General features: G+C 39.8%; 1 protein-coding gene, 1 long non-coding RNA gene and 1 pseudogene across 3 annotated transcripts in view; 1 reads left to right on the plus strand and 2 right to left on the minus strand.

Moving 5' to 3' along the window:
• LOC123878741 lies at window positions 1-14,435 on the minus strand. Its single transcript, XR_006798866.1, has 3 exons — window positions 14,425-14,435; window positions 11,300-11,304; window positions 1-136 (listed from the first exon to the last, which is right to left on the minus strand). It is a non-coding gene; the product is annotated as an uncharacterized LOC123878741 (long non-coding RNA).
• LOC123878724 lies at window positions 7,805-10,861 on the plus strand (annotated as a pseudogene).
• LOC123878627 overlaps window positions 8,696-14,748 on the minus strand; it is a 41,485-nt gene continuing 35,432 nt past the window's right edge. Inside the window, exons 1-3 of one of the 2 annotated variants that reach the window (XM_045925935.1) lie at window positions 11,628-11,852; window positions 10,717-11,080; window positions 8,696-9,689 (exon numbers count right to left, since the gene is read on the minus strand). In XM_045925935.1, coding sequence (XP_045781891.1) covers window positions 8,777-9,689; window positions 10,717-11,069 — 1,266 coding nt within the window. In that variant the 5' untranslated portion in view covers window positions 11,070-11,080; window positions 11,628-11,852 and the 3' untranslated portion in view covers window positions 8,696-8,776. Of the gene's footprint in view, window positions 9,690-10,716; window positions 11,104-11,627; window positions 11,853-14,748 lie in introns of those variants that run through there. The other variant, XM_045925934.1, reaches the window with a different exon arrangement.

Here is a 14,748-nt window from a genome sequence, read left to right on the forward strand (position 1 = left end):
ATTACGTCAATTTAATATTATCACAAGTGAAACGATTTACAATATGGAAATCTTTAATTTTCGCGGAACCCCTGAGGGTCTTTCACGGAACCTCAGGGTTCCGCGGAACACCTTTTGGGAACCGCTGCAATAGACACTTTTGACAACATAAACTCTACTAAATCTCTTGCTAGTAGGCTCTATAATGTAGATCTTCGTGCTCTTAATAACAGGGAATGTGGTGCACTTGAGGCAAGTGATACACTCCTGGGCATATCTCTATACGGCACTGACCCGCAGACCACAATAAGGTGGCTCGATGTTAATTGAATCGCAATCGTAGAGTAAAAACTAAAAAAGAAATCGACCAGCTAGAATCTGATTCCACGGACTTATTTTTCGAATCTTGGGTAGATAATTACTATTCTCAACGGCCTCGGGAGTTAGAAAATATGAATTTATATGATTTTGTTTGTGAATCTTCACAGTCTTGTTCGTGACTATGGAAGACGACGATGTGATTTTTGCTGCTGCTGTCACTGCTTGCTATTGCTTACTACAATTACATAAAAAAAGATGGAGAAAAAGACGTTGGTGGATGACACGAATCCATCGCAATAGAACTGTCCAGGCATCACGAACTTAATTCATATTTCTATGGTCTTTGTGTTTAGTCTGCCAGAGTATCGACTCAGCTTGATAACACTCAATGAGTGTCAGTGAGTTCATTATTCCATGTTCATTATGATTTTTACAAAATCCAACGCACGCACAACCACTCCCAAGGGCCGCAATAGTGGAACGTGGTTTTTTTATCAGTGATAGGCCTTATTAAGTGCTATCTTTCAGTGCTAGTCACAAGTCCCAACTTTGAGTTTTTAAGGAGAAAAAAAATAAAAACGAAAATCTGAAAAAAAAATAATTACTCGGTATCCAGAGGTAATTTTCTGAAATTAAAAACTGAAAAAAATGCGCCCAAAGATGTTCCATCAGCCGATGGTTATTTGAAATAAATATCTTGGATAGTTAAGTTTCAGGAATATTTTTATTTATTTTTTCACGAAAATATCACTTTCAATATTTTTTATAAAAAAAAAGTATTTGAAATTGACACGTGGGTGTTCTACTCGTGCATTTAAAATGCATCCCTTAATCGATTAATACTGAAAACAGAAGAGGGATTTTTTTTTGGTCAAATGAAACACTGTGCAACGAAAGTAAGATTGCCTGTTTCTCTCAAAAAAATCGATGGCATCTGCAATAGATCTGCTAAGAAGTTGGCTAGCAAGTCTGACGTTCATTTTTTAATAAATAATTTTGAATTCAATGGAATCCGGTTGCGGATAATTTTACTTACCATACTAATCTGGATCCAGACACGGCTTGGACAAAAAGAGCCATTTTGTCCATACTCGCTCGTATGTTTGATCCTATGGGTTGGATAACCCCTGTGATTTTACAAGGAAAATTTTTGTTACAACAGATTTGGCTGTTGAAATTAACTGGGATGAACATCCACCACCAGAAATTATTAAGGAATGAACCCACATATTTAATAACCTCCCCGCAATAGAAAATCTTAGAATAAATCGGTTCGTGTTAACAGACGAGGTAGTTCATTGTTCGTTACATGGGTTTGCGGACGCCTCGGAAAAGGCTTTTCGAGCAGCGGTGATATTCGAACTGTGACTAGGAGTGGTCATGTTTGGATCTTTTTTATGATGGCTAAATCTAAGGTTGCTCCTTTAAATATGTCTCTTGTACGGGAGCTGTGTGGCTGTGTGCTCGACCGTAGCAATAGGGAAATTTCCCAACCGAGCGGTGTTGTGCTCGGTAGCGCCAGCTGGGCCGACGGTTATGCGTTGAAACTTCTATATATAGTTCAATTTGGTAAACACTCTGTCGATGCGATTGAGAGTTGCGTGTTCCTCCTTGAGTTTCCAATTAGCTACCTGTGCTGCCATCTAGGCGTAAGTCGTGAGTTATCAGGTTGGGGTTCGTGTTTCGAGCGTTGTTGATTGATTGAGTTTAGAAGCGACATCTTCTTGCGAATGTGGCAACCGCTACACTCTCATGGCCAGATACAGCTTTTTGTCTACGTTAATAGCGGTGACCGCGTATTGCATTCGTTTTGCTTTTAACTGTAAAAAACCGACTAACCGAATTGCGGGTCCTTTAACAGTTGCAGAACGTAAACAAGCATTAGAACAGCTTGTTCGGTTAGTCCAGGCAGAAGCCTTTTCCAAGGACATTGAATCGATTTCTAACAAGCGGATGTGTTCCATAGGCTTAAGAAGATTGAACCCTTTTATTGATGACTGATGCCCGCAGCTTCACTCGCGTGGATTGGTCAGATCCCCTGCAGCATCAGGATTGAAGAGTTGGAATCCAAATTTTTTATGAAACAATGTTACAAAGTTCCTCTATCGATTAAAAAAGAAATGACGCAAATCGGTTCAGAAATCTCGGAGATTTCTGTGCACATAGGTAGAAAAACACAACTCCCTTCTTGAAAGTCGGTTAAAAAAGTAGCCTATGTTACACCCTGGTCAATCCTCTACTTGTATGTGAAAATCCCGTTAAAATCGGTTCAGCCGTTCCGAAGATTAGCCTTTTCAAACAGACAGACAGACAAAAATTTTAAAAACGTGTGATTCAGTTATGGTATCGTTCAAATAACCATATGACCTTAATATGTGGTAGTTATTTCGAAATTACAGACAGACACTCCAATTTTATTTATTAGTCTATACTACTACTGTAGTAGTACTGATCTATATCAGGACTACTTCGGGTAGGAGGTCGACTTGAGCGGTCTAGGTTACCTCACGATGTTAAGTATCCGTTGCTTTTGCCTAAGTCTCATGTGTTAACGTCCTTGATAATACAGCATCATGAACAATATTGGCACGTTGGAGCGACTGCCCTTCAGGCGATCTTACAAAAACAGTTTTGGATTATTTCAGCTCGTCAGGTTATCAAAGTCATTTGTTTAAAACTTTCACTTTGTGTATGACCACATATTTTACCACATCTATTTAAATTTAGTTTTTTTTTTGAATAATGGTAAAATGTCATACCATGGAAAAATAGCGAAATGGGAACATTTTATAAAAGTAGAAGAAAAAAATCAATCTCTTCTAAGACAAAGTAAAATATCGAAAATTCATGAGCAGCCAAAATATAAGTCTAAGATGCGAGTCAAATATGCATCACAAATGCTGAGCATGACTGTTTCAGCAGTGCTGAAGTGTGAAAATCTCAAACCATGAAGGTTCTATGTCAATTCGAAGTACCTATTATAATTAAACGGCAATTTCATACTTTAACCCCTATTATAAATAAATTTTGTATGTCTTCTAAAACATTTTCTTGTACATATTCATTTTCTATATAATTACAAGGCTTTTTAGTAAAAAGCCTTGTAATTATATAGAAAATGTAGACTTAAAAAGGGTAAAAAGTTTTTACCCTTTTTAAGTCTACAAACTGCCATTAAATGACCTAATTTTCCACAAATTCTGCACTTCCTATCCTTAAACCAACAAAACTCCTTCGTATGCTTCCCCTTTCCACAGCACTTGCACCACTTATTGTACTGATTATCACTTTTAACATGCCTCGGATGACCTCGGGTATCATTCTGTTGTCCTTGTTGATCCTTTCCTGCCACTCCTATCTTGTGCACCTTGGTTGTCATCACTTCCAAGTCTCGGTCAGTTTTCTCCATCTGCACAGCAAACATTGCTGTATGCTCTCTCCAACGAAACTTCACTTTCATTGAGCATTTTTTGTTTAATTTTCTCATTACTTATCTCTTATTTGCTCTGTTAAGCTTTCCCCATAATTACAATATAAGGACAGCTTCTTTAATTCAGCCACATAGCTATTTACCGATTCACCCGGCATTTGACATCCTGGCCAAACTTATACCGTTCCGTGATCGCATTGGGTTTCGGTTCTAAGTGATTCTGAAGAATCTTTTTTAAATCTTCATAAGTTTTCTCTTTTGGGGCCACTGGTGTACAAAGGTTTTTTAGCAGGCTAAATAACTTTGGGCCTATGACACTTCGAAAAACCGCCTTCTGCCGGATAGCTTCTATCTGATTACACTCCAAAAACATTTCAAAACGCTCTATGTAATCGCTAAACTTCTCACTTTCGTCATAGTCCACATTTCCTATATACATTTTGCCTGCCATTTTTCACCTTCGCTATTTCCCTTTTCCTTTTTCACATCTCACAATCTCACATTTCACAAGCCGTCAGACATTACACATACTCTTTTGGATTCTACATCTATATTATAGGTCTATGGTGGGGGTGTAAAACTACACGGAGTTGTTTGCTTAGTAAGCTTTTAATTCATATAGATATGCTTAAACGTAATTAACAAAAAAACGGCCAAGTGCGAAGCGGACTCGCGCACCGAGGGTTCCGTACAAAGATGTTCCTATAACAACCCACATACTTAAAGGTTCAACATTTTGCGAATTCAACATTTTGGGAATTGAAATTCAACATTCTGGGAGTTGAAATTCACGTTTTGCGAATCCAACATTTTGCGAATCCAACATTTTGGGATTCAACATTTTGGGCCTGAAGGGATATTTCGATTTAGTGCTTAGCTTTGATCTGTCAGACTCAACAGATTGTATTGGGGCAGTATGAACTTCAACTGAAACTGTTTCTATTTGTAGAGTCGGGCTTGAGTCATTGCTGTCATTTCGATTTTTATCTTCATTGTGTGATGTGAAATTGATTTCTGTAGTTGCATCCAATTCACAATCAATGAGAAGAATTTGTGGGGTTTTCTTCTTTATTTGAAAGATCTATCAGTGAACTTTTTGATTCTGTTTCAATCGAAATTTCTACAATACCTAGTTCCGGCGGAAGAGACTTTCTCAAATTGTTTACTTCTCTTAAGATAGGTCGATTGTTAATTTTTTTCTTTAAGTGCCGGCCTAATGTATTTTAAAACTCTTTAACGTTTTAATTTCTGAATGGTTGATATCGTGTGTTGATCTGCCAATCAACTGTACATTTTCTTATGTATTTCTTACACATTTTGTATAATCTGGACTGTTCGCGTCGAATGGAATAGGCCAGAATGCTTAAACCCATTCTTAATATTCTCGGGCATGTTAGGGTGTCTTAATGCTTCATTGAGTAGCTGCAAAAATTTAATTTTGTGACTGCATTTCAATTTTGTATCAAACTTGTTCAAAATATGAAATTACCTTTTCTTGACTACTACTTTAAGAACTTCTTTTTCTAGTTTTTTCCCTCTATCCATCGCAAAGCAAGTAAATTTTGATTGTTCTCCCATAATTTTGTTCAGAACAAAACCATTTTTAGTTTTACAGTGTGCAGGCTTCATCAAGAGTTGAACCAGTGATCCTTCCATACCTGCAAAAATAAAAATAAATTACATGTATACAGGTTGGTCAAAAAGTTGTGGATCAAACGCAATAGGGAGAAAGAGGAGGTCATATCCAACAATTTTTTTTTCTACAGCATGGCCATATTTACATTGCTTATAAATCTAAGCAACTATGGACGGAACAAGGGCCAAAAGATGCCAGATTTAATAATAGCCCTTCCGGTTGGTTTGATCTGAATATATTTAACGATTGGTTTATTACACAAATTTTGCCAATATGAAAGAAACAAGAGGGCCCAAAAGTTATAATAGGAGATAATTTGTCATCTCACATTTCTGTAGACGTCCTGAAAGCCTGTGATAAAAATAATATTAGATTTGTTTGTTTCCCACCTCACATCTTCGCAACAAAGAAACATCCGCTTGAAGTAAACAGTGCATGTCCGCTACGTACTCGTTAAAATTGCACTGGAGCCACTGAATGTCGTCATATCAGGCACGCCTCGTCCAAGTCGAAGTTGGTCGTCTGTTTTTACTCTGTCCCATCAGCTGCAGCTACTACTGGCGTGGTAGAATCCATTTTTCTGCTCAGTGCAGACGGACGTATAGTCAGTCTTAAAGATCTTTTTTTTTTTTCTTTTTTTTTTATTCAGTCCACAAAACCGACTGCAATTGGAAAGAAAAAATACAAGATGATACATGGACAAAGATACATGCGCGCAATTGCGTCTTCTCGATGTGAACTCGGCATGCACTATTAAAGTATGTAGGTACAAAACTACAGCGCAACACAAAATAAACTTAACAAACAAGGAACAAAAACTTAAACCAGAACAGCTACTAACAAAATAGGAAAAACCTTATACAAACTACTTTCTAACAATTACTTATCTGTGTACTTAACTTACTTTTTATTCTTGGTATATTGTCACAGAAGATATCTATAACATCTCTGTAACAATTTGCAAGGGACTGCATTCTATATAGCGGACTATGATGCCCAAGCTTGATTTTGGTTTGAGGCAAACAGAACGTCTGCGATTGTGTAAGCTTCTCTTGTTTGTAACGTGGTGAAGCAGTCGATGGTTCGTCGGCTACTCCGCCACGTACATTGATTAGGATTTACCCTATCGAGGTTTTGGGGAAAGGGAGTTTCGAGGAATAAAACCCGGATTACTATCTAACGTGCTTATTTATTTACAACCTTAACCTATTTTGATACAGACTAGTTTTATTTTCACTGGTTATCGAACACGCGGGTATATCGGCACGGCGATCCGAAATGCTACAGAACGGAACCTACCACCCTTCTTGCGGTGCGGAACTCTAACGTGTCGCGGGACTCTAATCAACGGACGACCGAGGGTGGGTGTCGCGCGCGCGAGGGGAGAGACGGCGAAGCTGGTTACGGGGCAACGGGTTGCCGCGTACTCCAACACCTCCAGCGTCTATCCTGTGGTTGCGTCTGCCCGAGTTCCCGCGAGCCGACACAGTGTCCACAGAACGACTGGCTGTAGTCGGCGGCCGCGGGCGTTATATACCCGCCCGCGGGTGTCGGTCGGCGGGAGGGCGGCGCGGTGGCGTCGACGGATCATGCATTCGCTGCGTGGCTGGAATTTTCCATCATATCTCGTCGGTGCGGGTACTTCGTGCTTGCTTCGCTACATGTTTACGAATTGAAGTCTTGAAGTCTTTTCACAATTCATTCATGTTGGTGTTTCCGACATTCCTCCAATTTGTTGGCTCTATGTGAATGATTGTGTCCTTAAATATCTATTTGGACTTTTAAAATCTATACCAGGGTTGTGATTATTACAGGTTCACATCTGCAGATGCAGATTTCAGGATTGTTAGAGATATTTCAATTTTAAGTACATTAATAAATGAAAAAAGGGAACACGTTTGACCTGGGGTCAGCCATTGCATTTTCCGCTTACGATTATTAGAAAAACTTTTAGTAATATACAAGAAAATAAAACCGCAGGCTACCATAGAAGACGTAAAAAAGAAAATAAACACTGAGATCTAATTATCGCCGTGAATTAAAAAAAATTGTAAGTTCGAAAAGGTCACGAGTTGGAGCAGAAGAAGTTTATGTTCCGAAGAGCTGGACATTTGAATACCTGCATTTCTTATTCAAAGCAACCAGTGAGCCAGGTTTGTACCTACCTTTTGAGTTGAATATTTACAAGGCGTAACTAGTAGTGCGTAGGCGCATTTTCTGCGCTAAATCAGTTGATTGCTCAGCACCAGAGCCTAGATGTGTTCAATATTAATATAAATAGTTTTTTTTTTTCTCTCGTCTGGCTTTACACTGATTAGCCAATGTCAAGTTTGTAGTTATTTACAAGTTAGGGAAACTATATGTATAAGTATGGACTTCATCTGTGCCGGCGCCCACCGACATACACATGACACCACCAGAACACAAAAACCGGCCACAAGGATAAAACTCTTCCCCCGTTATTGTGGAGAATGGGAATAGTATTCAAAACCTACCCAGGGAGCGACGGCGTAGCCAGGGTCGCTGAGACCAAGACTCAGAGAGGAACCGTGCGAAGAGCATACAACACCATTTGCCCATTTCCTGAGGAATTTTGAGCCTCAATAGGCTCAACTCGGGGAGCATGTTCGGCTGCCACTTAAGCCGGTTTTCCACCGCGAGCGGAGCGGACCCATTAAGGACTCCGTCCAACTCGCAAGAGTAAACTGCATACTTGTGTTTCCACCAATAAATAGTCGAGCGGAAAGGATTGAGCGAGCCGAAAGAGTTGAAATGAATTCGCTCAGTTCTAGGCAGCGGAGCGGAGTTATTACGGTGTCATTAAGGAATCCGATTGACTCGCAACGACAGATTACATGGCAGCGTTTACACAGAGAAAGGCTGCCAGTCCACCAGAGCGGAGCGAGGCAGCGGAGCCGAGAAACGGAGAAATATTAACCAATAGGATTGCACAAAATCTCCGCTCCTCTTAAGTGGACAGGGACTTGCGAGCTAGTTTAAAATTTCATATAAAACCGGTAAGCGGAGCGGGGAAACGGAGCGGGGAAACGTGCGGGGATGCGGAGCGGGGAAGCGAGTGCGGGCGCGGGCGCACTTTGCGCCGGCAGTGTGCCGCCGTATTCCGACCAGTGCGTATGTGACCGAAGATAATGGATGAAAAACTTATTGAAAGTGTGAAAAAGTTTCCGTGCATTTGGAACACATCTTCAGAATTTTACAAATGCAACGAAACAAAAGATGCTGCGTGGGACCAAATTATCATTGAAACAAACATATCGGATGGTAAATAATATGTATCTTTATTCTATAATACCTTCTTGTAGGTACATATTGATATCTTTTTTTTTATTTAACAAAATAATACCTAAATAATGTCCGCAGCTGGCCAAATTATCTATATCTGTCTCACATCACTGACTATTATAGATTCTTTTCAAAATTCGAGTATCTTGCCATGGTACCTTCCCCTGATTATTAAAGTATGAACAATACATTTCACGAACTTGATAACCATCGTTACTAGAATGTTGTGTTTCTATAATATCACCAACTGATAATAATGATTGCTCCATGTTATTTTCAATATTGTTTATATAATTAGGTTGTCTTTGAATTAAATAATTGTGCAAAACACATGTTGCTTTTATTACCTTGTCAACTGTTTCTATTTTGCATTCAAAATCTTTATGATACACGTACCACTTTCTCGTCAATACACCGAAAGTTGCCTCAACAATACGACGTGCTCTTGATAATCGGTAATTAAAAATTTTTTTTTCTGCGTTAAGTCCATCACGTGGGTAAGGCCTCATAAAATTTTCCATTAATGGAAAAGCTTCGTCTCCTATAAATACGAACGGCATTTTTGCTCCACCTTGATAAAATGGTACCGGCTGAGGTAAATTCAATCTCTTTTCTTTTAGACTCTTTCCGAAAATGCTGTTATCAAAAATTCCTGCATCAGAAAATCTTCCCATAGATCCCACATCAGCCATTATGATTTTCCTTTTGGCATCAGCTAAACACATCAATACTACAGAAAATCTCTTTTTGTAGTTGAAAAACGAGGACCCGGTTTTCGAGGGAGCCTTGATATATACGTGCTTGCCATCAAGAGCACCTATACAATTTTTAAATTGCCATAGTTCATCAAAATCTTTTGCGATTTCTTTCCAGTCGTTTTCTGTTGGTTGTGACATGACAAGAGGTTGCAATATATTCCATAAAGCATCACAAACCTCCTCAACAATTCTTGATACACTTTTCAATCCAATTCTAAAATTCTCTCCCATCGTTGTAAATGACTGGCCGGTTGCTAAATACCTAAAAAAAAACGTATTTAATTGTACTTCGCGTAAGTGATGTAATATTTGGAAACAACTGAGAGATAACCATCGGGATGCCTTAAAAAGACAAAATGCAACAAGGAGTGGACAGGCTAGAAAACAACGAAAAGAATGGAAATATCAAAAAGCCATGTCATTTTTATTGCCTTACATGAGTAACAGAGACCGGTCAACAAATTTTACGCCCCTGGACCACTCAGTAAGCGAAACTTCAAATCCGCCAAATACCATTGAAGAGAGTTCACGGGAATCATGCAATTTTTTGCCATCAAATTCAAATAATCTTCCTTTTGCCGATGATCCTAAGAATCCAACAGCTTCGGAATCTCTTCCATCAACATCCAAAAAAAGAAAGAACGATGAAATTCTAGATTATTTAAAAAAAAATCAAGAACGCCGCGAAGTGTTGGAACGAGAACGGATAGAACTTAAAAACATGATGTCAGCCAGTGATAAATACGATGAAATAGACTTATTTTTTTTAAATTTGGCTGCATCGACAAAAAAGCTGCCGTATTATTTTCAACTTCAAATTAAAAAAACCTGCTTTAATGCGGTAATGTCAGCTGAAGAAAGTAATCTTCAACATAGTTGGTATTCTCCGAATAATTATGGTTATTCTACAGGCTCAACACCTACATCAGATAACATCAACACTAGTATCGATACTCCTAGTGCTTCAGATAATATCAACACTAGTATCAATATTCCTAGTGCTTCAGATAATATCAACACTAGTCTTAATATTCCTAGTGCTTCAGATAATACCAACACTAGTGTCAATATTCCTAGTGCTTCAGATAATATTAACATTAGTATCATTAATCCTAGCGCTTTACAAATTCCAACAACCCAGGATATTGAAACATCTGCAGCAGAGCCAACAGAACCCAATGAAAATGCGGTCAATTTTGAGACAGATTACGATTTTTAAATTAATATAACATGGCTTCTATAACTGTATGCAAAAATAAAAGTTACTTTGATTTAAAATGTGTACTTACTTTAAACACACCGCTAATCTTTCACGGCTACTAATTGAATTTCTGTAATTTGTGTCTTGTTTCCGAATATATGGTTCAATCAGGGAGTGAAGTTCATAAAAAGTACATCTTGAAACTCTATAAGAATTTTCGAAAGTTTCTTCATCAGCTGTTTGGAAAAAAGTAAAATATTCACTGTGTTCTGAACGATGTTTGATATGATTTCTTAACCAAAATCTATGTTTCCTCATAGAATTGTTCAAATGGTATATGGTAAGTATTTCGGCTTCTTCTGACTCCAACTCTTCTTCCTCAAGCAATGTAAGGTAATAATGTATCAACTTTTTCGATGGCATGTCTGCTATCACTGACATTTCGCGTAGAACTTGTAACGTTGTAACTTGTTCCCTAAAAATTAAATAAATATTTAACGCGGAACCCGCAAGTGCAGTGCGCGGACGGCTACCGAACCTACTCCTAGAAACTGGTTTTGCACACGGGCCGCGAAGCGCGGCTGCCGGCGCAGCGCGCGCGCCTCACTCGCGACACGGACTCGGCACCGACGGTTCGTTTTTCGATACAGAAACTGAAATAACCGCACTACACGTCCTTAAATCAACCTAACCTATTTAAAATACAAGTGTGCTTGTGCTCCATAAGGACCCGCTGGGGTCCGCTGCATAGGCACTGAACTCAACGGCCGTCTTTCTGCCTGGTGCAACGCTCAAACGCCGAGGAGCTGCCTCTGAAGCACGTCGTTAACCTGCCTGACGGAACCCCAGAAGCCACGGAATTCCTCCTGGAGCAGGCCAGTCTCGTTGTCCTAACTCATCTGCAGGGTGCGTGCGGTGGAAAAGACGATTAAAGGCAGGATCGACCCACACCCGGGACTTTTATTTATCTACTCCTGTGACGGCCTACCCCGTCACAAACTAAACCAATCGCCCCACGCCGGGAGCTCGAAATCACTCGTCGCGTACTTGCTGCCTAGCTCCGCATATTGAAAAACACAGCAACTCCGCTCCGCATTACTTCCTCACTCCGCTCCGCAGCCTCGCTCCGCTCCGGTGGACAGTCACAGTACGCAACTCCACTCCGCATTAGTCCGTTTCTCGGCTCCGCTGCCTCGCTCCGCTCTGGTGGACTGGCAGCCAAAGAGGTGAGAGGGGCGGATCGAACGAGTAAAAAGAGTCCGCTACGTCAAGGTCTCGGCAACTACATAGTTTGAAACGGACTCGTTTGCAGTTTCCTCACCCCGCGCTCCTTTCCCTGCCCCACCCACCGCCGGTGCTGTTGTGCCAATTATGGATACGGTACTTCGAGAGACTCGGTAAACAATACCTTGCCAACAGCAGCAGCATCACGTTCTGCCAATTATGGATACACTACGTCGGGAGAGACTGAACAACACCAGCAGCCGGCAGGACAAGGATCATCGTCTACCAATACGACCTACCAAACCAAACGGTAAACGGTTCATACGGTAGAGATGGCCAACAGAATTATTTCTAAATACGTTCGCTAGATGGAGCTGTGAAGCAAGCCAGTCTGTTTTGATAAACGCCGGGAGCAACATGCAGTTTAAGTTATCCGTGAAACTTAAATAAAAAGTAAGTAAATAAGCTTTGATTTTACTGAGTGTTGCTAAAATTTGATAGTAGGTTCATGTATCATCTTGAAACACTATTTTTTTAATAATTACAGTAGAGCTTCGATAATCCGTACTCTGAATAATCCGAACGCCGCTGTAATCCGAACTGCCGACTGCCCCTCTCTCTCCCTTACCGTGACCGCTGATCTTATATTTTGATACGCAAGAGACTGACGAGTCTTTTGTTGACAATACTTCAGCTTTAAACGTCAAGAAAATTCCTCATTCACAAGCTATTTCAGCACTGAATACTTGTTTAGATTGGGCTGATGAAAATGACTTGTCTTTATCCGAAAAGATGATGCTGCGTAATTTGAGGGACAAAGCCTTTTTTTGGTCAATAAATAGAACACGCCAAACTAAAATTGATGACTTTATGAATAAGTAACGTATTTTGCGGTTTAAATATGTGTTTTATAGTACCTGAATAAATATTTTTTGTCAAAATATATTTGCATTTTTTTTAACATACAGTAATCCGAACGCTCCGTGAGTCCGAACAGGGGTTATTTTTTGGTAGTTCGGATTATCGAGGCTCTACTGTACTTGTGTTTTTCTTGGGTTAGTGTTATTCATATTTCTAAGTACTTCCTAACCTAAAAATGGCAGTCGTTTTGCTTTTGTATACTTTCAATAATTGATGTGGCCATCTCTCCCGTACAAAAAGGAGAGATGGCCTTGTGAAGTCCGGTGAAGATAGCCATATTTGTTTATGTTACTTTACACATTATAAATTCTGGATTGTTTGTTATAGATACCAAACAAATACCAAAGAAAGGCTATCGCTACGCGTGGTAAGTGGAGTGAAGAATCATTAAAAGCCGCTATAAATTGCCTAAAAATTGGAGAAATGTCAGTTTACAAGGCATCTATCGTCTATGGCATACCTAGAAAAACGCTGGAGAGGAGATATAAGACTGATAATGATAAGAAAGGACTAATGGGACCAACTTCAATGCTTGGAGACGAGAATGAAAAAAAACTTTCCAACCACATCAAAATAATGCAAGAAAAAGGATTTCCTTTAAGGGGCATGAGACCGGCCTGCCGGTTTTTCGCAATTTGTAAACTAATACGACAACGTAGGCAATATCATCCTCACAGGTTTATATAAAAATCTTTACTTGAAAAGGTCCAGTTTAAGAAATAAATTAAAGTATCCACTATTCTCACAAATTAGTCGATACTTTAATTTATTTCTTAAACTGGACCTTATATGATATAACTATTAATAAGTTGAGTTCATAAAGATCGACAACTCAATATTTTTAATTCTACGACGTAACATCATTGTCTCCCTGCGAAATTATTGTACTTGACGTTTTGATACACGAAAGGACCAACGCCACTCAGGATGAGCTTGGCAGAAGGACCGCCCATGTACGCTCAGGATTCTCGACACATAGGCTTCCGTGTCCTACCATGAGTCGAGGTGGTCAGAACAACACCACGAGCAACTTGGCAACACATGTTCAAGTCCACTGCGTCATCTTAAGTGCTACTAATATACACTGGACAGCAAATAAACCGGGCCACCCACTACCTTGGAAGTCTGATTCGATTTTCTCAAAAAGTATAAAACTTACAACTATCAAAATTATACCTGCAGAAAGTGCATTTCATGGTGATTAAAATGAATGGAAATTCATTGCGATTAATCAATTAATTAAGTGTTTATTAAGGATTTTACAAGGAGGAGTCGTTTTCCAGCCATGTTAATCGTAAGTAATCATGAAATGAAAACAAAAATTAAAGCCAGAAACAAAGATAAAATTAAAAAAAAGTTTTTGGTCAGTATTCAGTATTCCCTCCCCTTGCTCGGATAACTGCCAGCATCCTCGTATTCATCCACCTCACGAGCCTGACGATGAAATCTCAAGGAATTGCATTCCGCTCCTCTTCAATTGCGATTCGCAGCTCTGGAAGCCTTGTTGGAGCCGATATTCGGGCCCGAACCCGACGTTTCAGCTCATCCCATAAGGGTTCTATCGGATTCAAGTCCGAGCTTCGAGCTGGCCAGTCCATTGTACGAATGCCCACGTCGCATACATACTGGGTCACCACATGAATAACGTGACGTCGTGCATTATGATGCATAAACTGGCATATTCTGCGCGATATATCCTGCGTAAGGTGCCACATGGTGTGCGAGGATTTCAGTAATGTACCAATGAGATCAATCCACGTGTACGACCCCCTGGTTCGATGAAAACTAACGCTGTACATGCGGTTAACGAGATGCCGCCCCAGATCATTACAGATCCTTCTCCATTAGCAACAGTTTCTTCGATGCAACACTGAGAATAACGTTCTCCGGGGCAACGATATTGTCTCAGACGTCGATCATTTCAATGTAGACTCACCCTGGTCTCATCAGTGAAGAGTACATTACCCCACTGTCC

This window comes from Maniola jurtina, chromosome 26 (assembly GCF_905333055.1).
Source record: "Maniola jurtina chromosome 26, ilManJurt1.1, whole genome shotgun sequence".
Classification (NCBI taxonomy): Eukaryota; Metazoa; Arthropoda; class Insecta; order Lepidoptera; family Nymphalidae; genus Maniola; species Maniola jurtina.